The sequence below is a fragment of the Temnothorax nylanderi genome, unplaced genomic scaffold (genome assembly GCF_030848795.1).
Source record: "Temnothorax nylanderi isolate EJ_2023f unplaced genomic scaffold, tnyl_v1.0 TNYL_tig0138_pilon, whole genome shotgun sequence".
NCBI lineage: Eukaryota > Metazoa > Arthropoda > Insecta > Hymenoptera > Formicidae > Temnothorax > Temnothorax nylanderi.
In genome coordinates this window covers 274,736-301,891 of record NW_027249200.1, presented here as the reverse complement: position 1 = coordinate 301,891, position 27,156 = coordinate 274,736, and the positions used below count along the sequence as shown (strand labels likewise).

Sequence of the window (27,156 nt, the reverse complement as noted above, 5' to 3'; positions counted from 1 at the left end):
TTTTATCATAAATTATTTTTATTCACTACAATAGTTGTGATTTATGCGCGCTGTAGTTCGATCGCGGCAATAATATAAACGTCAAAGCAAACGTCAAGCGCCTATATCGATTTTATAATTATATTACTTGAATAAAGAGACGAAAATGGAAAATTACGTGATCATTTATTTCGCATAATGGGGATTGGTCGGAAGAACTATTTATTGCGTTTATTAAACGGGAAAATTGTACTCGTAATTAAATCTGAATTAATAGCGCCTCGGATTATCCATTTTATATTATTGCATGTATTGCAACAATTTTCATATTTATCGTCTAAATATAGGTACTCATGGTATAAGGTGTCCGTTATATATAACGATTGTTTCTCTCCGTTTTCTATATATTAATTATAGTATACGATAAAAATCTTAATTCAGATGGCTCTGTTGAAATTCTCAGATGGATATATTCTATCAGAAATTGTCCCATATATTTCCACGCAATTGTAAAAAAAAGTATTCACGTTATTAAGGAAAATGAATTATAAGTTATAACGTTATGTCCAAAGAGCGCTTGAAACGTTATTTCATACTTTTTAAATTCATAATTTTTCTGTTTTGCGCAGGAGTGGACGGACTATAACCTCCAGTGGAACGAGTCGGAGTACGGCGGAGTGAAGGACCTTCGAATTACGCCGAATAAGCTTTGGAAACCGGATATCCTCATGTACAACAGGTAATCTGGCCTCGTTACATCTGCGTAGAGATTCTCATTTGTATTGACAAACCAGTAGCTTTGACTAACAAATTTGTTAGGGGCATTTCAGTCTCGGGCGCGAGAGGAGGGCCGGCCAGTCCCTTTCATAATAGAATTCTTAATTAAAGTGACAAAAAGCCGCGTACTAACTACGCTCGTAGTCGTCGTGTTAATAAAGTGTACCCCGTAAAAATACGCGAGCAAACTGATTTCCCAAAGTACCGCGCGCTGAAACTTGAAAAAGATTTTATTGTTTGAAACGATATAATTTGCGTGAAGACATTTTTAACAGCGTAAAAAAAAGAGTGCAAAATCTAATTCTTCTCGCGTTAGTAATCGGACAGTAACGACAACCAAAACTGTTGAGACGCGAATGAAAATATTCATGTCAAATTCTCACTCGTCCGCGTACTACTATGTAATATACCGTGATTTAGCTGCAATTGCCACGCATCGATGAGGATAACCCGTGGGACTTTTGATAGCACGCTCGCGATTCTAGTCTGTCAATATTTCAAGAGTTACCGTCCGCCGCGAAAGCGTCGGAAAGCCAGCAACCGTGCAAACAGTTTTAACATCGATTCGCAAATCAACATGACAATCGCGAAAATACAAAATCGCAATCGTGAAACAAACTGGGGCGATTTTATTATCGTAGAAATAAAATGCACCAACTACACTTGCCCCGAGTTAAGCGGCCCACGTTGAATTTCTTCGATGGACTTTAAACGGCTGCTACTTGTCCAAAAGGCACACCCCCGCCCCCTCTGTACTCCTAAGAGAGAGAATTAAGATTTTTAAGAATGTCTTTTTCAGAAAAGCTGCGACGGCTAAGAAATAGCGCGGCAGTAGCGCCACTGCAGCAAAAGTTTTTTCATTAACTTTAAGTTCGCTCCCTCGGAGACACTTCGTACGGAGCGTAAATTATTTTCGATGTACCTCGTACTTTTTTCACGTGCCGTTACGGTATTGCGAATGTAGTAAAAAGAAAGAAAGAAAGAAAGAAAAAATCGAAGGGTACGTAACTTTTATCCTAGTGTTGCTTCGCATCTCTCTTATTCGAAAGTATTATATATATACATATTATACATATTTCTTTTATATATTAAAATTTCCTGAAGTGCATGCATTTACTTGAATCCTAGTAAGAGCCGAGTATATTATACATTTATATACTTGTACTATGTATATCTTTACATTTTTCATTTGTAAATATTGTATCCACGTAATTATTGATCCCGATCGTAGAAATCTTTATCTGACGGACCGACTCGTTTCTCGCTTCGTATCGGTATCTCAATACGATTTACATTTCATCGCAAATGATGCGCGAAGTCGCGAAGCGGGTCGGGCCGGAACTTTCGAACGCAGTTATTACGCAGATTTTAATTGAAAGGCTAGAGTAACGAGTTGCATAAGTGCCGGTCATTTTCATTTCTCCAAAAATTCTAAAAGTCGACCACGTCGTGCGTTCCGCGTGGAAAAGCAGGGATTCGCGAGGAAAATTATTCGAGGAGCAAACGCGACGTTGAAAAGAACATCGAGTCAAGAATCGCGCACTTGAATCGAAACGATCTCTTCTTTTTTTGGGACGATTGACGCCGTGGCCGGCTTGCACTCTCAGCCACTCTCTCTATCATAGCCTCTAGAATAATTAGTCTTAGGTATTTATAGGCTGCTATATAATTATAGTATATAATAATACATACAGTTCCCGGGCCGCCATACGTGAACGCATCTATGCGAATCACGTTCGGCGATCCGCAAAATTAATACGCCCGTCGCCCGCTGCCAGCCGATTCGCGCGATAACAAAGCGGACAATGTTGATCGCGTGATCGGGCAGCTTCGTCGTGCCCGCTTCTCATGCCTCGCACTAATGCAACGCGACTGATGCATAAGTCGTATGCGTTTTCGATCGCCTGACGCGGAGCAATCAGACGGAACGGAATGCGATTTGTTGCCAACATCAAGAGAGAAACCTTGATAATCGGGTGAAAAATTGGTTTTCGATCAATTTTGATATTTTTTTATATCGACGGTAACACAACCGCTGCGCACTAACTAATCCTCTCGTGATTGAAAACGAAATACTAGCGAATAAATTCGGGCGGTTTAATTATAAAAGCGACGGATGAAATAACAGCGTTTCGATTTGGAGGTTGAACCAGATTCTCCCTTCCTTCCTTCGCGTACGTTACACGCCCCGATTATTTTCGATCGGGGTTCGATCGTGGATTATTCGTCGTTTGACCAGGCGTAAATTAGATATTCGTTGCCAACTGTCAACGAGTATCGGGTTCAATCGAATTAACAATCAAACATGATTAGGATCGTGATTCATATCCAGAATGAAATTTCGAGCTAGATGATGCAGCTCATAATAAAGCATTTTTTTCGTCTGCAAAGTTTTAGAATAAGCTTAATCGAGAACTGCGTTTGATCTGGTGTAATAATCCTTTCCAAATTCATATATCATGTTAGTTGAACTAAAGCGAAATATTTATGTATGTTACATCATCGTCATGCCCATGACATGATGTGTCGTCATGGTTATCGATATCGTCAATCGCTTCTAAATAATAACTAAAAATGGAAAGACGTTTAGGCATAGAATGGTTTCTTACGTGCAAATAAATAATAAAATTATATTGTTAAATAAAATAAATAAATAAGTATTATAACTATATAAGACGGATTATTTAAATAGAGGAAAAATAATTTTTAATGATTGCGCATCTCATGTAAAAGCACAAAAATTTAAATAGTCATAATTATTCGAATATAAATAAAATTAATTTTATAAATAGACTACTAATTTGATAATAAAATAGATGCGAAGCAGTGAATCAAACGATCCATTCAGCCTTGATGTGAAAAGGAAAAAGAGAAAAGCAAAGCGTTCCGTGGAGACAGAGGAAGAGAGATAATATGTAAACTAGTCCCAAAGTGCAGCGGGGAAAAGTGAAAGACAGTAAGTGGAAAGAGGAGGAAGTGGTCAGCCGGACAGGGGCCAAATCCACCTCCAAACTAACAACTAGCCAAGTTAGCTAGCCCGAGGTCGGGGCGAGAGAAATTTCTCGTCGGAAACTGGCGGCGCTCCGGTAAAGTGTGTGGGATCACTTCAATTAATTAAAGTCTCGTCTCGGGGAAACTTTGCCTTTGTGGGTATCGCGGGAGTGTACAATGACTCGGGAATACCGGACGACTTTCCGGTGACCAAACCGCGCAAACCGGAAATTAATTTTTCAAGAATGCACGTTTGGGGCACGCGCTCGGCGAGACCTTCGTTTTCTATCGTAATGATTTAAACAGAAAAATACGGACTTCGAATTTCTGATGCGCGGTAGCCTATGCGAATGCGAATAGGCTGCTGCGAAGTGTAAGTGTAAGTGGCTCGTTAACGAAAAGTGACACTAGAGATCGATGGGAACACTAATGACTCGACGAGTTAAGCTCGGATTTCGACCGGTCTCTCCAGTGATTATTTTCAATTTGCTGCTTGTCCCTCCGCGAATACCGAGATCAATTCGTAATGGGCGTTTGTTGTTTCATCGATTCGCCATAACGTGGTATACAGTCATGTCCCGATGCGGACGCATTTATTCGCAATCATTCGTGCCATGTTTTATGTGCATTCACAGGTTATTTCAAGGGAGATGTATTTAACACGTATTGCTATATTCTCAGAAAATAAAAAAAATGCGCACACACATTTAGAAAATAATGAATACCATGCAATATCGAGTGCAACATAATCATGTATAACCAGCTTGCACAATAATCCTCGGTTGGTACGATATAATTCTAAAATTTTGTTATACACTTTCTATCGCGCTGAATGTGCGCATGCAAAATGTTGACCATGGGATTTTCATCACGGCGGACCGCAAATATTTTCTCACCCTTATTCGAGGTGACCAAGACACATAAATCGTCGCCAGAAATTACACCGTCGATTCTCCGATAAATATGTCGTGGACCGTTAAATCATTTAACTTATGTGCTCCCATTATCGACTGGAAAAAAATTTATAGAGGCGTCGGCGTAGGGAACGGTTTATCGAGGCAGCTGCGCGAAATCTACCTGACGTCGCCCGATAGCACATTCCCGCATATTCCTAAAACAATCGCGCCTCGTACAATCGACGAAATAACCCACCGGTTCGCGACGACGCTTGATTTACGCGTTCCACCACCGCGCATCGACTTTACGTGTGCCCGTTTGAAGCTCACGCTCGCTGTCGCGTCTACCGAATCGGAACGACCGTCACGTTCTCCATTGTTAAGCGCGAAATGTACACACTCCGATCTCGCTGTTCTTAATCCTATGGACGACCCAGTTTCTGAACGTAAATAGGCAACGTTGCGTTTTTTCTTCTTTTCTTGTAAAAATTGCGTCGTATGAAAATACCGTTGGTGTGTTTACTTGTTTTTACGTAATTAAAGTTTATTACACAGAATTTTAATTATGGAACAAGACAATTTACATCTTACATGATAAAACAATTTTAAGTCTTATGAAAAGAGAGTATTTTCAATAGACACTTTCACCGTTGTTTGTCACTCGGATAAGCGTTAACCGTTACTTAAAAAATTCTAACTCCAGTTTTGCTTCACTGAAATGAGGGATGAAAGTTCTTTGCCATCACAGCTACGTGAACAAGGAGCAGGTTATCTCACAGCGATGTACGCACGTTCATACGCGAAACGAGTCCTGTGGGCGTTGGAATTTTGAAGATGTCGGTTTCGACCCTGTTAGTGAAGCTGCAGTGTAAATAAGATAACGACGAAGGGTCCACTGCGCGCTTCCATTTCATAGCCAGCTCCGGGGAACGGTTATGCCCCGGTCCCTTCGAGGGAAAAGGCGCTTCCTGCGGAAGCGTAAAGCGAATCTCGAGTATCCCGCCCGAAGGTACTTTCGGGCATTACCGTCGAATTTAAACCGCCGTTAACCCGCGGGACTGTAGCCTCAGGAGCAGCGTGTGCGCGGCTCGTAAAATCCGTTTCGTCTGAACACCTTCTCGGCCACGAGTGCACTCGTTCACCTCGCGCCAAAGCAGCAACACATCGGCGAGCTACTGTTGAAAAGTACATGAAGCGGTCGCGGTAATGTTTTACTTCGTTCGCGGCCGAAATTCGCGCGTTGCCCCTCGACGTACCTACTTCGGAGAATCGAAATAATCCTATTTTACAGTTCCCGAGATAATTTTTCTCACCCAGAGTATAAACGCTATATCTTACACTTATCAAAGTTTTATTTTATTTTACTGCTATTCCAAAGAATGCGTTATATGTATACTCTGTTGGATAAAAAATAAAAATTAAGTGCGCATCCGAGGATTATTTCATCTTGTTGAAATCTGTTGAACACGAATTGCTCTTGAGAAATTTTTGTATATACAGATTACGGGCTTGTTTATAATATTCGTAGGAATTCAGGATGTCGATCGCATTTGATAGTTGTCAGAAACCTCGGGATCGGATTCTTGCGAGAAAAGTTATAAAATTTATGCGATATGACATATACCGCGGAATGAGAAAATCTGAGAAATGCAAATATATGCCCGATCGTATTGACACATTTCGGTGCGAATTTGACAATGGAAAATGATGCAAGTCAATAGAGGTAAGTCACGATGCGACTATCCATTCCGCTGTCGGCTATACGAACCACATATGCGAATATTATGCAAACCACAACGGAAACATGAACCGCCGCAGAATTCGATCGAACATGGCGAAATATATTCACGGAATTCACTGGTTGATCTATCCACAGAAGATCCAATCCAACTGGGCTTTCCCCCCTTCCCCCCTTCCCCCCTTCTCGCCGGTTTACATAAGTATATAAATTTACAACAATCCCTCTCTCACATATTTGGCGGAAACGAGGGCGCGTTTGATCCGCTGCGATTTTCGCGGCCGTCCGAGAGAGGAAGGGGGGGAGCAGGAATAGAGAGACACTACTCTAATCTACATACTTGATCCGGTTATTTAATCGAATCACGCGCTCTCGAACGAACGCGGTCGCGATTCTATCGGCCACTACCCTGGGGATACCAGGGTACATAGAGCACAGTTCGCGTTCGTCCGTACCGTATAATATTTTCCCCGATCTACATACAAATATGGACTCATAATCATTCTCGTTATTTACTCACGTCGGATCGAAAATGTGTTTGATTTTCTCAGCGTCTCTTGAACCGAACTCAGAACTGTACTTTCGTACTTAGAACTCCCGTTTGTGCTTCTTAATCCAATCAATGTGGGAGCACCACACTCTAAAATGCAAGGAATAATCAAGGAATTATAAGGAACTGCACCAGATCGAACGCAAGGTTCTCGATATTAGGATAAATATAAAATATATCCCGAAAATAAAGGAGCGAAATACAAGGCACATAATATTTATAATAAATACAGTACATATTATACTTCCGAAAACATTGGCAAAGCTTGAATGGATTAAAGTTGTGTCATGCGAATGCAATTAATTCTGCGAAACAAGATTTATACTGATATTTAATTTAAATATGTATTAGTCCATTAATGGACTATTCAACAAACTCGAACAACAACGAATGGTATCTTCGTGTTTTTACAATATGGATTTACGACTATCACATTACATATCGTGTTCCGCTCTGATTTGAATCGCTCTCCAGGTTGCTGGCTGGCGTGCAACGCCTATAGTATTAACAGAATTCTATATAAGTTACGTGTGTGTCTTCGGAATTCGTTCCGTCACGTCGAGAGCGAATACGGCGCCCAGCGAGCGACGGTTGTAATTATGTGAATAATTAATTGAAACGCGACGTCAGGCCACCCCGTTACTGCGGGCCACCGCATGACCGGGCTCGGTATCCGCTCCTTTCGCGAACGCCCTTGTGGATTCAGTTATTAACCAGGACGAATACATATCCTGATAATGAGGTCCCGGGTCACGAAAAAACCAGATGAGGAAATTTCTTCTAGGGAGATTCTCGCATCGCCATTTCGATCATATCGACAGTTTGCTTTTCATCTTACGAAATAATTTCGCATCTGCCGGAAGAACATCTCGCGCGAGCTGTCCACGAGGAAATATTTCTCGTTTCTTTCTTCGCGCGGACAGTTAGAAAAATCGGGAACATTAATCTTAAGGCTTTGATATCGCGTTCATAGAAGCACAAATGGCCACATACTTGACAGAGTGTCTCTGCCTGTAAATGCGTGCTATAAGATCGGTACATTTTTACAAGAGGACTTCTCCGACGGGCGTGTCAGCTAAATTTGTTACAATAGCCTTGCCTGTGAGTGCAGACAGACAAACTTTCATATTGAATGCGACTCGATTTCGCTGGCATTTTCACGTGTCATTATTAATATGCTTTCGTGCCGTCTTAGCTCGAGTGCCAGGAAGCTGAAAATCAGCATTGTTTGCAAAATTTACGACCGGCGGTGATAGTCCGCCGCCAGTCACCTAGTTTCGCAAACGAGAGCTTAGGAAATGTTGCGCGTCGTCTCTCCTGGTGATTTGGCGCCGTTAACTTTTCGACGGTTTTCCCGGACATTTATGACATACGGAGTTTGAGAGCGGGTCACCGCACCTCGTTATATCGTCGGTACTATTTGCTCGTGGGAGCGCAATGAGCGAGCTGGACGAACGGCATACATGCACAGGACGTCCCAAAATGTTGAGTTTACGCTCGATATAATATGAGTTAATTTGATTAATTTCCAACTGATGTTTCTTGAAATTTGTTTGGCCGGAGAAATTCAATTTTAATATTCATGATGCTAAATGTTTCGGAAAATAAATTCTAGTTATTCCGTCGACACAAACTGAAAGACGAAATTTTAATTTTTCTCATCCACAAGCCGAAACAAGTCGATATTTTAATATTTCCAAAAAGACATTTTATTTAAAATTCATCATGCGCAGTGCGAAACTCTAAAACTCTACGAACTCTAAAACAAAACTCATTATACACACGTTGTCGTGCGTATACTAGTTGACACTTGACACACCCGCAAATGGATAGTATAGTCGGTGTATAGGTGAAAGCGTATACAATGTAATTAAAATTACACATTGATTAGATTGAAAATTGTAAAACAGCAAACTTTTCTGTTCGAATGACTTTTTATTTACGCGATATACGTGACTCGGGACTCCTGCGTAGATGTAACGTGGCGAGAAAGCCATGGAAAGGAGCGGGTTTCGCGGCAAGGTCGGTGAAACCCCAACCGTCCTGGAAAACTTTAAAAGGAAGACTAGAGAAACGCTGGACCGCCGATAATAAAAAAAAATAAAACGAAATAGACTCGTTCGCGGGGAAAAAAAATCCGGAATAACTCGCGCGTCCAATCCTCGATCGGAATGACGACGACGAGGACGGTTAAATCGATCCGGTCGACGCGCGTAAACCAGTAAGACATATATAAACGACGGAGGACGGAGAGACGTCGACCGATCAATCCGGCCTCGAGGGCGCAACCCGAATTCCACGCTTGACATTTCAATCTTCAATCTCTCTGCGGCGAAGGCGCCTAGACGGATACGCGGCTCGTTAGTCGTTGCATGTGTCGGTTTATGATAACGATCAAGTCTAACGAGATGAAACGGACAGCGCTTTACGATCTCTCCACGATACGAGACGAGGGTGTCGCTGTGCTGACGTTTGTGCTTAGTGCCTAACAATATATGTATATATTTTTTTCTGTTTTTTTTTGTTCGGTTTTTTTTCTGGCACGCAGATATATTCTCGCACAAGAAAAATCGCACAGAATACAAGCAGACTTTATCACGCAGATACTTCAAACGTGCACCTATAGTAACACTGTATATATTCTACTGTAGTTGAAGATAATTGACAGGTGGCTCGCAACTAGGAAATGCTGTGTCGTGCTGAGGAATTGATCACGCACCTTGATCGTTCGTCTCTCTAGCGTCTCTCTAAAATGCAAACATCTCTAAACTTCGTTGCATTTCGATTTCATAACTTTGTAGCTGGAATGACAAGATCTTTTTCTCTCTATAAAAGTAGTTTTCTTATGTAAAGATACTATATATCGGTCTCTTATAAAAATATTGTGCTCCTTTATCATACAGAAATTGTGCTCTTTTAAAAAATACAGTGATCAAAATTGAATTTATTGCAAATCGATGAAGAATTAGAAAAGGAATCACGAGAATCGAATGATATCGCTAGGATAAAATTCATCGCACATATAAAATTTTGCGCATAAGAGAAAGGCAACGTACGTTAGACGTTAAATTATCGTGTCGATTAAACCCGAGTATCGGCATTGGATTAATTGACGATCGAAGAATCTTTGATATCACGTGCCGCATCAAACGCACAGCTCTCGTCACGATCCGAGTACATGTTGCGAATGTGCGGATATGTTTTATATTACAATAAGTGTAAAAAAATCGCGAAGGTTCACGCGAGAAAGTCAGCGCCAATATTCTTCAATAATTTATTTAATCATTACGCTCACATTACGCAGACAATCGACGTTTCGAAATTTCTCAATGCACGCGCTTGCGTGTTACGTCAGGGCGCGTCGTTGCGGCAGTCGCCAACGGACGGGCAGGACTTTTCCCGTCATCGATCCATAATATTTTTATATTCCTGCTGACCCGATCGCGTAATATTTTCACCTTTACGCGGTATTTACGCGGCGCACGCATCAGCGGACTACGCGACGGATACTCGCGAGCGTAGACGCGTCGGAACCTATAATTAACGTTGCGCAATTTTTCTTTTTCTTTTTTTTAGAAAGTGGCAGGGAAAAGAGGGTGTATTTGAACAAGAGGCGTGTTTTGTAAGACATTAATTCTATCTATGTGGATTGTTGGACTTGCTTATACTTGTTTCTGAGACGTGATCGATTGTAAAATTAGGGTTTTGCAACTAATATTTTACATTATGTACGTCAAATATATATAAAACGTAAAATACCAAAAATGCTAGTATATTATTGAGTTAGATAAAAGAATTAGCATAATCAGATACGGATCCAGTAGATTCACAGATAATAACCAGGCAAAAAATTAACTCATTAAGCTATGCAAAATTTCTAGTTTCCTGCACATATTCTTATACAAAATACAAATCATATTCTCTATACAAATTCCAAGATTGTTCTATTATTTGATTTTCTATTATTTTACACAGCATTTAAAATCATTCAGTTCTAATTGAAATGTACTTTTCTGTTCGCTGTTTCATCTAAAGATGATTTCGTTAAAGCGTGAATAATAATACAGAGATTCTGATTACATAAGTCATAAGCCATTGCGCATCTCGATACCGTGCTGTTTTTAGAAATTAAAAAAACGATTTTACACCTTACCGTCTCGCTAGCGAAATTTACTGGAGTTTATTCATCCTCTGCAAGGTACGTCATAGAGTCTCTTTTCTGAGGGCAGCCGGCTGTACGTTGAACGAAATCTCTTGTGCGGCAAGTTTCCTAATTGCCTTTGATAATTATCGTTCCACTTTTTTCACGATTCGGCCGATCTCGCTCATCTTGGATTATCGCGTACCTTAAATCGGTCTTAAGTACTTCCATCCCGCCGATATTGTTTAAAGATACACCCAACATACCGGTTGCAATGAAGAGAGGGCGGGACGCTCGTTACTCGCGGAACAAAAGGAGGGTGCCCGCCTCTACTATCCAGGGCGCGGGACTTACTTGTTGCTCACAACACCGGAGTGCTCTCCTCTCATGAATATCGCGACAGAGAGGAAACATAGAGAGACCGGTGGGTGGGTCAGCGATCCTCGAGAACAGAATTTATCCCGAAAACCCGACAATAGGCACCGCAGTGGGATTCGCCTTTGTTCGACGTGGAACAATCGACGAAAATGCCTCTCGGAATTCATGAACGCGACAGCGCGTGGACTTTGATGCACGCTGGCGCAACTAGGGGCTAGAATCCGCAAAAGGAAGAGGAAGTGAGAACGGTTCGATAAACATTGTCTTTTAATCCCGTCCAGCCGCGTTTTATCCTCGAGGCCCATCCTTCCGTTCCACTGTTCCCAGCCGCATCAATTGCTATTTTATTTACTCGCTCGCGCTTTGATCGCCAGTCAATCACACTTAAGATGTAATCGTTTCCGGCGTTAACGTATGGGTATATAAATGTGAACATGTCCCATCAATATATAGTTTATTTTACACATGTTCCAAAAAGCTATTATTTTACTCATAGATTTTGTGAAAAAATTAAAGTAGATATTTTTTAATTGATATTTCGAGACGTTAATTTTTCTAGTTTTCAACATTAAACATATTGATAATAAATCTTCTAATTAAACGGCTCTGCCTCTCGCGAGAATTGCGTAAATCTAATAATTTAAAATCATGATTTGCAAATGTAACTGATCATTAATTAAGCTATTCTTTTAATGTACATAGAAAGAGTAATTTTAGAATCAATAAGATTACTTTGGTAAAAGATTAACTTAAATTTCAACGTTTGATTAAAGCTTTGAAAGGCAAAGTTTTTACCTTTTATGCTCTCAAGCCTTAATTCACCAAAAGCGTAAATTTAAATCTCCATTAAAGCCACTATTTTTCTTAGCTTCTGCCCGTTAGTAGTCCTGCGGTTGAAACGACATTCGACGGTTCTTGTACGACCTGCGCAATTCACCTCCACTATTGTTATTTCGAAGGTCCAATTCACACAGACGTTCTTTCCATTCGGAAATTGAGGCGTTCAAGATCGGACTTTTCGTACAAATATTCGCCGTTACCTCGGCAGAGGTGCTTGCTTAGGGAACCGAATAAAGTGCATAAGCCTCTCACAAGTTACGTCCGTAACATCGCAATGGTGGAGACAGAGCTGACCATCCTTTTGTCCGTTTCCCTCCCTCGCGCGGCTTTCCTACTCATTCCTCCGTCGGCTTTTCGGATCGCGCTAAGCTCCAGATAAACACGTCGAGATATGTGCATCCTGATTATCGTGCACTGACTGCAACTATCTCGAATGGTAGTAAAATCCGCCTCGTTGCGCCGCCGCGGTAGAACAATATGTAAATCTTCTCTGTTTTTTTTTTACTCTCTAGCTTATCATGTCTCGCTTGTTGCCGCGATGTCGCGTTTTCTGCTAATCAAACGCATCAGATCAGTATGATGTAAGTCCGAACAAGTTAGAGTTATCGTGATTTATCTGCTAATTTTGTCGCTGAAATTTTGTTTTGCACGAACTTGCATCGTCACAGAATACCGCGGTGCTCTTAACTCGCGTTGAATACCCTTTCGCTTCGTTTCACACTTTGCCGAGGCAACGTATGCCAACAACGCTAAAAAGATTTCGCGTAACGACAGTTTGCGGCATGTACGGAACTTGCTTACATTCTTAACCGTCCTATGAGCCATCCCGGGGTAAGTACTTAACGTCGAGCAATCGTTAGGCATTCAGGTACTTGGTTTCTCTTGGAGCGGAAACTTTTGCGGCCACTGTTGTCATAGGGTCGAGGGGTATTAACGAAAACTTTCGCAAGTTCGCGGGAAGTTTATGATGGCGCGGTATCGAGTGCAATGCAATGTCAAGCTAAATTGTAACTTCCATTACACGGGATTACGTTAACTTATATCAAGAGTGTCGCAACTTTCCTTACAATGTATTACTCGTCAGTGATAATGGAAGCGAGCTGACGTACATTACTTGCCGTACTTCATTAAATTTCCACTCGGCAAACAACGTGAGTATCATTTCTCAAAGAATGAAAATAAAAAAGAGCTTTTATCTTTATCATGCAAGAAAATTCTATGAAATCATATTGGAGATAGATCGAGGTCGTGTTGTTGCAACTCGATGTAATTGACAATCCTGTCGACTCGCCTGTCGACGATGTGCCGGAAACGATCTGTCAATCTCGCGATAATCCGTCAGAAGAGCGCTATTAACCTATATATTAATGCGTCCCTTGATGTCGTTATAATTAGCCCCCTTACAATTCGATCATTAAATTCCGATGCGTCGTTATTGCGGGTTCTATTGACCAGATCGCCGATAATGTTCGGATGCCACGTGCACGGTTTCTCACGATTCTGTTATAAATTGCTGTAGCCGTGCAATATTTTTCTTCGTAGCTAATTAACACGCATTCGCACAATAACAATATCATCACAATAACGGCCACAAAATGCCCGTAGTAGTACTGTATCCCGGCGTATCCGCGCGCTCCTCGCGCGCACTCAGAGACGAATGCGGCAACGAATAACGAGGTTCCCGTAAAAGAGGAACACGATCGGCAAAATCCAATGCCCGGTACTCGCTGCAACACAGTTTCGTTCCGTCGTGCACGAACGAGATTAATTAGCCGGACACACTTTTTGGGCGAAATCCCGTTTCTCGTTAGTCTTCATTAGCCACACAACAACGACGACAATGCCGCTATCCATGACGCGCCGGAATAAACGTATACATTAGAGAGAGCGTTCGACCGGTTTTTCGCACCGATCGATTTCATAAAGCCTATTTTCCCTGATACCTGCGCGCGAGTTCGATTAAAACGCGCGTTAATCGACATCGAAAGAGAAAACGTCGCTCAACTCCGCGATCTGGGACAAATGGCAAAACACACAAAACCGACGGGACCGAATATTTAATATCTCATTGCGAATGAACGGACGAGCGCGGCAAGATCACGTACGAAGAGATACAAGATAATGATTAACACAATGGTGCTGGAAAATTCAATTCTCTGCTTGAATTAATTAACTTTATTCTCCCCGAAAAGACTCACTGAAGCGCCCCTTTATTCCCCGTCATCCTCCGTCTTATCCCCTTCGTTCTCCATTTCGCGATAACGTGTAAAAGTAACGGGAGAAGCGCAAGGGCTTTAACGATACGGCGGTATCGATTTTCGATTGGCGAGAATGACATCCTCGAAACCTTCGACAATGCCGATGCCGCCTTCTCGTAGCGATTTCAAGGGAACATTAACGTCGATGCCATCTACATCGAACATTTTCGCGAGCACGCAGTATCAATTTCTACAAGTTGTCTCGCAAGATCGTCGTAATATTCGATTTATCTTCGCCGAGCGTGTACTTTGCGTAACAGCGTACAGGGCCGTCCCATTTATTAGCACGTTTCCCGGAGGAATAACCTTTCGCACACCCTCGCGCGTTTGCCGCCCCAACATGCGACATTCGAAATCTTAATAAGCCGCCAGATAAATATGTCATAAAAATTCGCGCGCACAGGTTCCCGAGACCGGTACAAGTATCCGCTTTTATCCTTTAACGCTGTTTAAGTGGTCGCTTCGAATTATTCTTGAGGGATTAACACGAACTGGCTCACAGTATCCTTTCTCTTTTTCTTTCTCTTCTCCCTTTTCACCCTTTCGAACCCTTTTGCCCTTTTTTAGTTCCAGGTCGCACTTAAAGAGCCTCTCGTAAAAGCGGTCCTAAACGGTTTGCATTTTCATGGCATGAATAACATTCGCGAGTGTCCCGTTTTATCGTTCTCCTTCACCTTCGCGATTCTCATCTTATTATTCATTCAGGATGTTGCAAGAAAGATGATTTAGATAAATGGTGTAAGTACAAGTCATAATACGTGAGGAAATACAGCGCGTTCGTAAAGTAAGACAAAGATCGGTAATCTCGACATTTCTAATTGCGCTTAATCATGAATCTGCTTAATTTTTTTCCGCGCAAGACAGCGTTTCTAATGGATATTACGGTGTCGCAAGTAAATGTAATTGGAACGGAGAAATTTCCATGCTTCAAATATCCCCATCCATCTCCTTACCTCCGACGTAAACGTGACAGTCGTCGTTCTTTGTCTGTTAATATCCTTCCTGCGAGATCTTGCCGGCAGCAACAAGAACCGATGACGTTCCCGCTCCATCACGCGATGATTAAAGAGACGCGCGATTAAACCGGCCGCGAAACGATCACGATTGACGACTGACGAGGGTAATTAATGAAAGTATGATATGAAACGTTAGTGCGGATGAGGGTTTCGACGGGACGTACCAAACAAACGTGGTGGTCACGCATAACGGCAGTTGCCTGTACGTCCCTCCGGGCATCTTCAAGAGCACATGCAAGATAGACATCACTTGGTTCCCCTTTGACGACCAACACTGTGACATGAAGTTCGGATCCTGGACCTACGACGGCAACCAGGTACACTACTGTCTCCACTTACACACCGACACACGCTCAATACACACCGAGAGCACTAAGATTATATCGATCCCTTAAATTCTTCCGAATGAGCTACACGCGCTTTTACTCGGGTAAACCGGAAGCGAAGGGTGACAGAGAGCGAGGGACCGCGAAATGTGGCTGTCCCAAGTGCGATATAGCCCGCCGTGCGGTGCGGCAAAGGAGAGGATCTACATTTTTACGATTACGATCTTTGGAAAGTTTGTCGCAAAATTTTGATTTATTGAATGCGATGCGTGATGATACCAATATGATAAAATCTTCAGAAATTTCTGATTTATTATTGCAAATTTTCTGAATACTAAAAATTTGTATTTGTCAATTTGCATTTGATGTTTCGTTATTGTAAAAACTTGAATCTTTTACAATCAGTCCTAATAATATATTTCAGCTAGTGTGAAGTATAAAGCCATTCAAAAATTAATAATAAATTTCTTGTTTAATTTAATATTTTATTAACGCTACATCTACCGCTCAAATTTATTAAATATACAAGACGGTCGTAATTAAAACTCACTGAATTGTATATTTAAAAATGTAAAGATATATATTTATATGAATATTGATATAATTTTCTAATACAACGCATATTTTGAAATTAATAAGTAATTAGTTGGTCGTCGAAATCGCAGCGATAAAAACGTGATTTAATCGCGGCTCCCGCCGCTTAATTACCGTCCAATTACCAATTATGGATACGCGTCTCGTTCTCGCTTAACGAGCTCGCGGCCGAATTTCCATGCGGAAAACTACCGAGAATTATCCCGTCTGCGTCGCCCCTCGGTGGTGCGAAGCGGGGATCCCCGCGGGATCCTCGGCGCTCTATCGCCGTCGGAAATAAAGCCACTTTCGTTGTCCGTTCGCTATCAGGGATCCCTCGCTGCCATGAGAGACTCGACCCGCCTCCCACCTCGTCCCAGCCGTGACCAGAAAAACCCTATCCCGCGCCCGTGACGGGCATCTCGCGGCTTCTTCTGTCCGACTCACAAGACTCACGAGTGCAACACACAATAGCGATGCTCCATAGATAGCCGTTCTCACGCTTCGTAGCTTCAGCTCGGATCTATATACATAATAGGCATATATATATATGATATATAGTATTACATGTTACACACGTACGACACGTATCACACGCACCGTTTTCTATAATGTGTCAGTTAGATCGAGTGCCGCGTGAGAAAAGAGACAAAGTCAGATAGGAAAGTGTCAGGGATACCCAGCACTCCAGAAGAGAATGTTCATCGCGAGAATCGTATCCTGTCGCGTTTTCAATGCTTTCATTGAAAATTTCATAACATTTTGAGTGGATTTTTTTTTAAGGCAATTTTCCAGGTCCTCCGAGGCGGAAGGAAAACGTCATTTTGTGAATGGTCGATTTCACCGATTTTTATTTAAATGCGCTTTGACAAAAGCATAATCAATTTTGTCGCGCAAAATAGATCGAGAACACTTACACACTATTTTGTGCACACAAAATTGTGCAGCATCCCAGATGTCGATTAACGTGCGGAAATATGCTGATGGCGCAAGGCTTAAATTGTCGGATTCGATTTTGCCCTGTCCAATTATTTCCAAATTGCGGGTAACTTGAGGTGATCACCATTAATGGAGCGATTTCCTCGCACTATTATGGAAACGCTATTTCCATGCGTCGAATCGACGGCATCAATTCTATAATCTCAGAAAGCACTTGAGATTACCTTATTTACTCGATCGTAATCACTTTGTCGCGAATTTCTCAACAGTCCATGAACTGCACTTGTCATTTCTCACTGTCAATTACATTTAACATTTCTTAGAGAATTGATTTGACGTTTGAAGTAAAATGTAACTCATTAATGTCACATTTTGATAAAAAGATTGAGGGATAAAATTAATTTGTTTAATCTTGTATGGCATAAATAAGAAATTAGTTTGCCTCGCACGTCGCTTGATTTTATTAGACGCGAGCTTACTTTTAGATGTAATTTTGTAACACGGATTTCGAGAGCCGAGGGTGAAATTTTGTTAAACTAGCTCTACTCGATTATACAATATCTGAATTGCGGATAACCTGTGGCGACCATCGTTAATGGAACGATTTCGACACTCTCGTAGATTGTGTCGCAGATACTTCAACGTGCATTGTCAATGATAATTACATCCGCGGCGCTAGATAAATTGCCGTTGCCTGTATTTAAAGCGAGCAATTCGCTATACATATAATGTACTTTTCCTAATCTCTCTGTTACAAGATAATTATCCTCAATGATCTTTCCTATAACGTTCTTCACGATAATAATCGTGACATTTGCACTCCGACGTTTCCGCTCCGGAGAAAATTACGCAGAGAATCTCGTCGGAGAGAGAGAAAGGTGAGATATTCATCTTTGCTTCTTTGTCGTGATTTAATCGCCCGTAAGTTCTCCCATCAATTATCAAATTATCAATTATCAAAGTTCTATGCAAAATTCTCGTTTAATTCCGGTTGCATAAGTTCTCTACTATCTACTTAATCTCAAATTTGAAATTGGCAGTCTGCCAATATGTGAATAATTCAAAGTTCCAAGTTCGTACAAGCTGTCGTAATTTTTGCACGTTGAACTATCAAATTCGCATTGATATAAAACGCCGATAAAGTTTGGCGGGGATGCAGGCCGTTGTAATCTCACGGTGAATCCGCCTCTCTCCATTACGTGAGCGATAAATTTTGGCGCCGTATGGCAACTGATTCCCGTCGTCGTAAATGTGTACAGAAGCCGTGGATGCGCGCGTACAGTATAGATATTAGGCATATACGACATCGCGCCTAACTCGCGACGTCGAGTTTGTCGAGCTCGTTCCCACGGCGCGCAGTTTGCAGGCCGCATATAAACGCCAAATGTTAAATTCATTTTACTTACGACCCGGCCTCGACACTTCGCCACGTCCGTGACAGTTTCCAGCCCCTCGAGACCCTCGCGCAAAGAACTGTTCACGATCAGAGCGTAGAGAGGCACGCTAGTTCGTTCTGTCGCTCGAAATCACTCCCTGACACACAGAATTAATGAGAATCAACGTAATTTGGTATTTTATTACGCTTGACTTAAAGAATCTGCCTGATTTAAAGAAACTCCGTTAGCTTCGCAATCTGCATTGAATTTCAATTTAATAATTCTTGAATAATTTTTACTTTATTTTTAATGCTTCGTTCGATAATGATGCATGAAGTCACAATATCTTGCAATTAGTTTAAAAGACGTCTCTTATATATACTTTCCAGAAATATTCGATTCAAGCGCGATGCATAATTAATTTTTGACGTTCTAATTTTAAAAGTCGCTTAATGATGTGAACACGGACAAATTACCCAGGTAGCAAGGTGACGTCTATTTAACGTCATTTTTTGGTCATGTTCTGACGATTGCGACGTTATGAAATGACGTCAAAGTGCCGTAAAAATGACGTACTTTTGTCTCATCTCCGTGACGTCATATATTGACGTCACTAATACGTAATTAATGACGTCGACGGGACGAAATAAAAGTACGTCAGATTTTGAACATTTGGACGTCATCTTGGAATGGCATCACAAGACTGACCATAAAATGTCAAATAGACGACAACTTTTTAATCTACATTATTTTTTATGAAATTAAAATGTTAAAATGTCCACTTGATAAACGTTTATAAAAAAACGTTTTTTTTCTTTATCTATGAAAAAAAAACGCTTTTTTAACTGTTTCTTTACGTATCATGTGCATATAGCCCCGCTTTCTCAAGGCGGTCACCCATCCTAGTACAGTACCGCGCCCGTGTTGCTTGACTTCGATGATCCAGTGAACAGTGACGATCTTCTGACCCTGATGCTTCCTTAGTAACTGTACTTGTCTATAACAAGTACATCTTTAAAGTGTTCAAAAATCTTGTAATGATATCTTCTTGATAGCTATAACACTGCATGAAATAGTTATCATTGTCTTATAAACGTCCATTATTAGTCGCCGACGTCATAGACCAAAAATGACTAAAAATAGACGTCATTATGTCGATGTCGTCTTCTGACGTCACTTTGCTCCTTGGGTTGGATACTGGTCTACAAACTGACGAACCAGATACGTCGTGTTAAAGTCAGTCAACTAACGTCTTTTATTAGTCTAAAGTCTGACGTCTCAGGTACGTCGTGTTAAAGTCAGTTAACTAACATTTTTTATTAGTCTAAAGTCTGACGTCTCAGGTACGTCGTGTTAACGTCAGTTAATTAACATCTTTTATTAGTCTAAAGTCTGACGTCTCAGGTACGTCGTATTAACGTCAGTTAACTAACATCTTTTATTAGTCTAAAGTCTGACGTCTCAGGTACGTCGTATTAACGTCAGTTAACTAACATCATTTATTGGTCTATAATCTGACGAACCAGGAACGTCGTATTAAAGCGATTTAACTAACGTCTTTTATTGGTCGAAATTCTGACGTCTCAGGTACGTCGTGTTAACGTCAGTTAACTAACATCTTTGATTAGTCTAAAGTCTGACGTCTCAGGTACGTCGTATTCACGTCAGTTAACTAACATCTTTTATTAGTCTAAAGTCTGACGTCTCAGGTACGTCGTATTAACGTCAGTTAACTAACATCATTTATTGGTCTACAATCTGACGAACCAGGAACGTCGTATTAAAGTGATTTAACTAACGTCTTTTATTGGTCGAAATTCTGACGTCTCAGATACGTCGTACAATGGATAAATAACTAACGTCATTAAATGGGCACTAATCTAACGTTACTTGGACGTTATAGTTTGGTTAAATTGTCGAAGTGTTTTTATGGTTATACAAATGACGTCAATGGTACGTTATAATAAGGTCATTCTACGATTAGTTATTATTTCGTCAAAAAAGTCACGACATTTATACGTCTTAAGTTGGTAAAATGACGTCGTACCCAAAAAATGACGAATTATTGACGTCATATTAACGTCACCTTGCTACCTGGGTACATGTATTAATATCCTTTCACGACAGGATGTCTCATATAAGAAATTTTATGTTTCCCGATTTGCGAAAAGACATCTGCACACAAAAATTCAACATGGACTGTCCGATATCTTTATTGCGACATATTTCACGATTTGCGAGCGAGAGAGAAAGAATTATACTTTATGGTAACGATTTATCGCGACGTTGGTGAATCATGCGACGATTGGTAGTGCCGGACCATAAAGTAAACTGAAAATGACAAATCGTGATTTTCCGTTTGCTGCTGATACACCGTAAAACATTGCACCGCATCGTAAAGCTCAGCGAATGTTCGCTAACGGATAATGCACTTATCGCGACGGGATGGAATGAGAACAACAAGTGTCTCACCCACACACACACACATACACACACATGTGCATAAAATTTTAAACGATTTGCCACTAAAGTCCATTGTTAGTGTTATTACCGTCATTTAAAAGAAATATTTTTTGTCGAAGCAAAATCGGCCAGATCGAAATTAAATTAATCATCATACATGCACACACATATATATATTTTTATTTGTTCGAATATTTTTATTTATTCAACCAAATAAATACCGTAAAATATTGAAATTTAAAGTTATGAAAATTAATACGTAATTTTCACGCTCTTTTGTACCAATGTTGTATTTTGTGACAATTTCTCGATTCATCGGCGTTATTGATTTTAATAATATCAAAATCATTAACCGCACGTGGCGGCTTTGTTGCACGCTTTGACGATAAATAAGGTGCATGCTTTAGCATTCTTATAAATTGCGCGTCGAACTATTTTCTCGCTGTCACTGCCGATAAATTTATAAACACTCCGTCATTCTTCTTTGTTCTCCTCGCTTTAATACGGCCGACGTCGATAAGACTAAAAAACTACCATTGCTTTTCAGACGGGGGCTATCTCGCGGGTAATAAATAATCTCCGTACTTCCGCAACGCGGTCGCGGTCCCATCGATTTCCAGTCCGGGGGCAATAAATTTGGTCATTATTTGTCTAAATGCGTGTGAAGTTCCTCGTGTCATTTCGCGTAACACCCATCTGTACCTCTTAATCATGGCACAGACAGAATTTACCGTGGGACATACATATTTCAGACACATTTCAGCGTTTGCAATTTCGGTATTCACAAATCAATCATTTGTCTGTAGTTTGTAGTACAACTAGTTTGACAGAATGAAATATTATATATCTCTTATATTATATATATATCTCTCTCTCAAGAGTCATGTTAATGAGTCAATTTTTGTATGCAAATTTTCGTACACAAGTTTCTTTTATAATAAGTATTATCTTTGAATACATAGAGATTTCAAGCGCTGTATTTTTATGTGCAACGATCGTGTCGCGCGAACTCTTTAAGACACGATCGAACTTAACACGATTTGCACGTCCGGGGGTAAAATCAGTTCTCCGATAAATTTCGCGCTTAAATAATAAATAATCTGTCCACTTTTGTACCTCTTTCTCTCCGGTGTTTCGTCGTCGTCGTCATATCACATATAATAAATTGACCGTAAAGTGCTTGCGTACTGGTTCATCGAACTTTGTCACCGACCGAAAGGCAAACTCGATAATAATGGAATCTTAATGAGGGATCAATGTCTTTCGAATCACCGTTGATTGTGCCGGCCGGACCGGAGTATTATTAGCGGCTCTCATAAAACGTTCATAGGACGGGAACGGTTTTCCGATCGATGGTTGCCTTTAATAACGAGGACGTCGTCGCGCGAGATGTGAAAAGACGGCGCGCATCTCTGTCCGCCGTCGAAATCGATCACTCGGCCAAAGTATTATTATGCGGTTCTTTTAAATCTTGGAAATTGTCTCGGACAAAAGCAGCATACTTTCCCGTAGACAACGCCACCGCTTTGCGCCCAAAGCACTTCATCCGCCATTAAAATCGCCCGCAGTCCCCAACGGGGACTCCTCCTCTTAAATTACATTCGCCATTAAGTTCAGTCCATTTTAACTTCACGCTCATTTTAGCTTCACAGCAACTTCACCATGCTCCGTAATAGCATCGCCATAATCATCCGTTTTACACTTGCATACACATACGTTGCTTATTCGCTGGTATTCGCGCGGATCTATTATTTTATTAAATCGGATTTAGATATCTTCCTATCTCGACACGGTGACAGAGCGTGCTCGTAAAAACTGATCAAATATAAACGAGGAATCACGTTGTCGGCTCTACGTCCGCGCATAAAAATTTAGTTTTGTCCTGATAAACAAATTTATTTATTCAACTCACAGAAACAACTCAACGCGCAGTTAATGGACGGGCGTGGTCTCTATGCCGCAGAGACGGTTTTACGAGGCGGGCATAAACATTTACTGTTTCCGACGGAAATTCGTTCGCGCGCGTTTTATTCGTGACAATAAAATTTTGATTTTTTGTGCCTGTCCGCATTTCACAACTGGTCCGTGCGGTGTTAAATCGACTTTTCATCGACACGCTAATTTGATCCATTTTCTCTGTTTTCGAACGATTTACTTTTATTCTAATTGCGCGCTGAATCGAATTAATTGGGAATCTTCCTTCGGAGTGCTGGGGAAACGACTTGTCTGATGAACACAGTCAAAATAACCAAGATCTTGCAACCACATCACGAGCGCAATCTGAGCACACTAATTGGCTATAGCTATGTTGAATCTTATATATATAATGGTGTCGACATATACATTTAACCTTCCTACGTAGAGGAGGGCGCTATGATGGGCTGATGTCGCTTGCCGGTGTTACTTTGCTTTCACGGGCTTTTCCTTCGAGTATCAAACGAGAGCTTTCGCTATATCTATATATATATACATATATACATACATACATAGGTATATACGATGAGAAGTGCGGAAGTAAAGCAATAAGAAGCGGGAGAAGAATGGGGAAAGAATGAAAAAAAAGAGACCAAAAAAAGAGTGGAGAAATAACGAAAACGACGGAAAAGACAACATGATGGTTTCGGGATTTATATATGCAAATACACAGATTACCCTTCGCGTCTCCCCACGCGAAAAAGAGACGATACTGCAGACGTAGAAAGGTGTTTAGGACGACCGCGAATACACAACTGACTCAAACTATACTTATACATGCTTCACACACATACATCGACCAGTCAAAGCAGGGACCACGTGATTATGTCTGAGCTGGGAAACAATTTTGCATGGAGCACACGTCCACGCCGTTCTACTATCGACTCCGCACCGATTGTCCTACGCCGACTTTCTTTTTCGAATAACTGTCCTCCTGGCTCTTCCCGAATTCTTCTCGATTTCCTGAGTTCCAAGTTTAAGTTTCCGTCCATTCATATATATATATATATTTTTTTTAATTTTTACAACGATTAAAGACGCATGCCTGATGTATGTATACGCTTCACATCTATTCAATATCTCTCGGACTATCTTTCTATTTCCCACCTAATACCGCTTCAACAATTTTTCGTGCATGTAACGGTGATCTCTTTGCTGCGCATGAAGTGCATATCTTGTCACGACGATAACTCGTAGCTAGAGGAAGGTGAGCCTGTTGTGCACTTCGCGTTGTGTATTCCGCTGCTTCGGAATTAGTTTCGATTCGAAGCTGGATAGTACTCGAGTAATTCAGTAGCTTGTTGACAAACGTTAATTAAGGAATGTTGCGAGTATATCGAGAAATAATAGAGCTCTTTCGAGCATTTAATTTAGATTTTTTTCGAGCGTTGAAACCATTAAAGAGAAGACATTTTACTTACCGTTTGTAAGTATTATGTATATCGAGTGATCCATCTAAATTCTTACACGCTGATTTTTCACGTAGAAGTATTGCTTCTTATATCTTTTTTAATGCGAGGATAGATAGATCAATGTCCGATCATATATCGACCTGTATCACTGACTCGACAGAACGTAATACTAATCTCTCAATCAAATTGTCAAATGCGGTCGAATAACGAGTGAAATCTGTCACCATTGACAGAAGCCACGCCTTCTACGCTCTAAGAAAATGTTAATTGATTTCAACGCTTAATGAAATAATCGGCGACACGACAGAATTGTCTAATATAATTCTTACATCCAAGAAGTACGAGTACGTATCTAAAAGCGTTTTAATCATTACTTGTTCAAATTCCGCGATATTAAACATTACGTAAAATGATGCCAATTATCAAAATCTATAACGCGAAGGCTGTGCACGGTACCGATTAAAGAATGACGTCGATTGGGAAAAACGATCAAAGGAGGAGAAATTAATGCCCCTCTTACTCGTGTCGATGGCGGATTACGGAAGTGCTCGCGCGTAATCCGCGACTACGCACCACTTTACGTAATCGCGCCAGCAGCAGCAGCAGCAGCCAAGGATCACTTTCCTCTCGAGTCGATTTATCCGAGGCGTGAGAGAGTGAGAGAGTGAGAGAGTGAGAGAGAGAGACGCCTCGCTCGCGTTCATTCAACGGGATAACTGACGACGACGCTCCCGTTCCGTGCAATTTTCCGGTCGCTTCGTCATCGCCGACGCTTCCGGCCATTTCGTTTATGAACAATTTGCGAGGACTCCTCCCGATTCTCTCCCGTCGCTCTCTCTCTCTCTCTCTCTCTCTCTCTCTCTTGCCCTCCCCCCTCTCTACCCTCTCTCTCCCTCCTCACCACCTCCTCTCTGTCTTCTCTCTCCCCTCTCTCTTTTTCTACAATCCAGCTTTTTTCATTTTTTTTTTATTTCTCATCTTTCCTCCTCGAGAGCAATTCCTCCTCGGCGATCCGCCGCGCGTTTAGTCTATCGCCCAAGGGTCAAATCATTTGCAATCTGCCGATCCACTAGTGAGTCCAGACTGAACTTCCTACCTTCCGTGGAGTCGATAGCTGAGTGACGTCTCCGTGCCAGAGACAGGCGAGTCCTCATTCTTGAGATTCTCCGTCCTGGTCGCACGCGCGCTTTGATCCGACACCCACGAGAGCTAATTCTCGATCGATCCTCGTGCCAACCACCTCTGAGACGCTTCGATCCGTTGGCCTTTTCTTCAACTGACCATTCGCAGTAACATACACGTGTGTTGCCGAAAATTTTCTTTCGACCGACATAGCAGAATGCAATAGTATGTCACGTGGTCATCAACATGATCATAAAGATAATTCCCAAGATTTCGCAACTACAGATTACGTGACAAGTGTTATCAGCATTTAATCGAACAAATTTCTACCGAAAAGTTTTTCAAACATCTACGAACGTATTCAATTCGAAGTCGAATTCTTTGAGGAATTATCAGCAAAATTGTAACTTATAAATAAGCTCTGCTATCTTACGGCGACAGTGTTTCCTGTGTAATAACTCGCAATTTACAACTGTTATAAGATTCCGTTGATAAGCGGGTCATAAATTCCCGCGGCAATATGAAAGATGGAATAGGGATCGTGACCCAACGTTAGATTATTGTCGGCGAACTGTTAATCGTAAATCGAATATATCCTTAACCTCTGTTTCACGGCAGTTGGGTCATCTATAATACAAATCAATGAACCGCCAACTGTGCGGATCAAGATATGCCGTATACACGCGATCACGTATGAAATACATACACACACATCGCACCTAGAGAGAATTACGGAGGGAAAGGGACAAACGCGGTAGAATTAATTGAATATTGGGTCGAAGTTTACACCCACGAATATAATACATCCTACCTACCGATCAGCTAAACTTCAACTATTCCATCGATCGTCAACACAGATTACAATTTGCTGGAGATACTTTCCACAGAGTTCCGTGATCTTAATAATAATATCATGAGTCTGCTTCAAGTTTGGTTTACAGGATACTTAATAGCGAACTTGTTACAGAATAAAAGATTTATTCTTAACGCGTAGCCGAAACAGTGAATTTTATTAAAGAAAAAGTTTCGCGCACGAGGAAAGTCTAATTTAAAAGAAACTTTGGCACTTATCTTCGTCTTGTTTCGATTTACATGAAGGTAACACGCATAACACACCTACTATAGCAACACTATTGTTAAATAAGGTAGCAACTCGTGGAGGGACACGGATCGAATCGATTAATTGAAAAAATGAAAGAATGCTCTGCAACAGAAAAAAAAATTATAACGTAGAATCTCCAAAGAATGAGTACTCGCTGTGGGCAAAGCTTAGGCTAAGTTCGCGTTCGCTTCGCGCACATATCAGCGTGCCCTCATCTTATCGAGAGATTCTTGTCGTTATTGTTGATTCTCGTATCTTGATTCGAGGCGATCCTTCAAAAGGATCGATATCCTCGAGACAGCGAA

At 41.1% G+C, this 27,156-nt stretch overlaps 1 protein-coding gene across 3 annotated transcripts in view; it reads left to right on the top strand.

Annotated features, from left to right (window-relative positions):
* Window positions 1-27,156, top strand: part of Nachralpha6 (nicotinic acetylcholine receptor alpha6) — a 226,232-nt gene that overhangs the window by 99,708 nt on the left and 99,368 nt on the right. For all 3 annotated transcript variants that reach the window (XM_071714289.1, XM_071714290.1, XM_071714288.1), the window contains exons 5-6: window positions 609-718; window positions 15,701-15,881. In XM_071714289.1, the coding sequence (XP_071570390.1) occupies window positions 609-718; window positions 15,701-15,881 (291 nt within the window). The remainder of the gene's footprint in view (window positions 1-608; window positions 719-15,700; window positions 15,882-27,156) is intronic.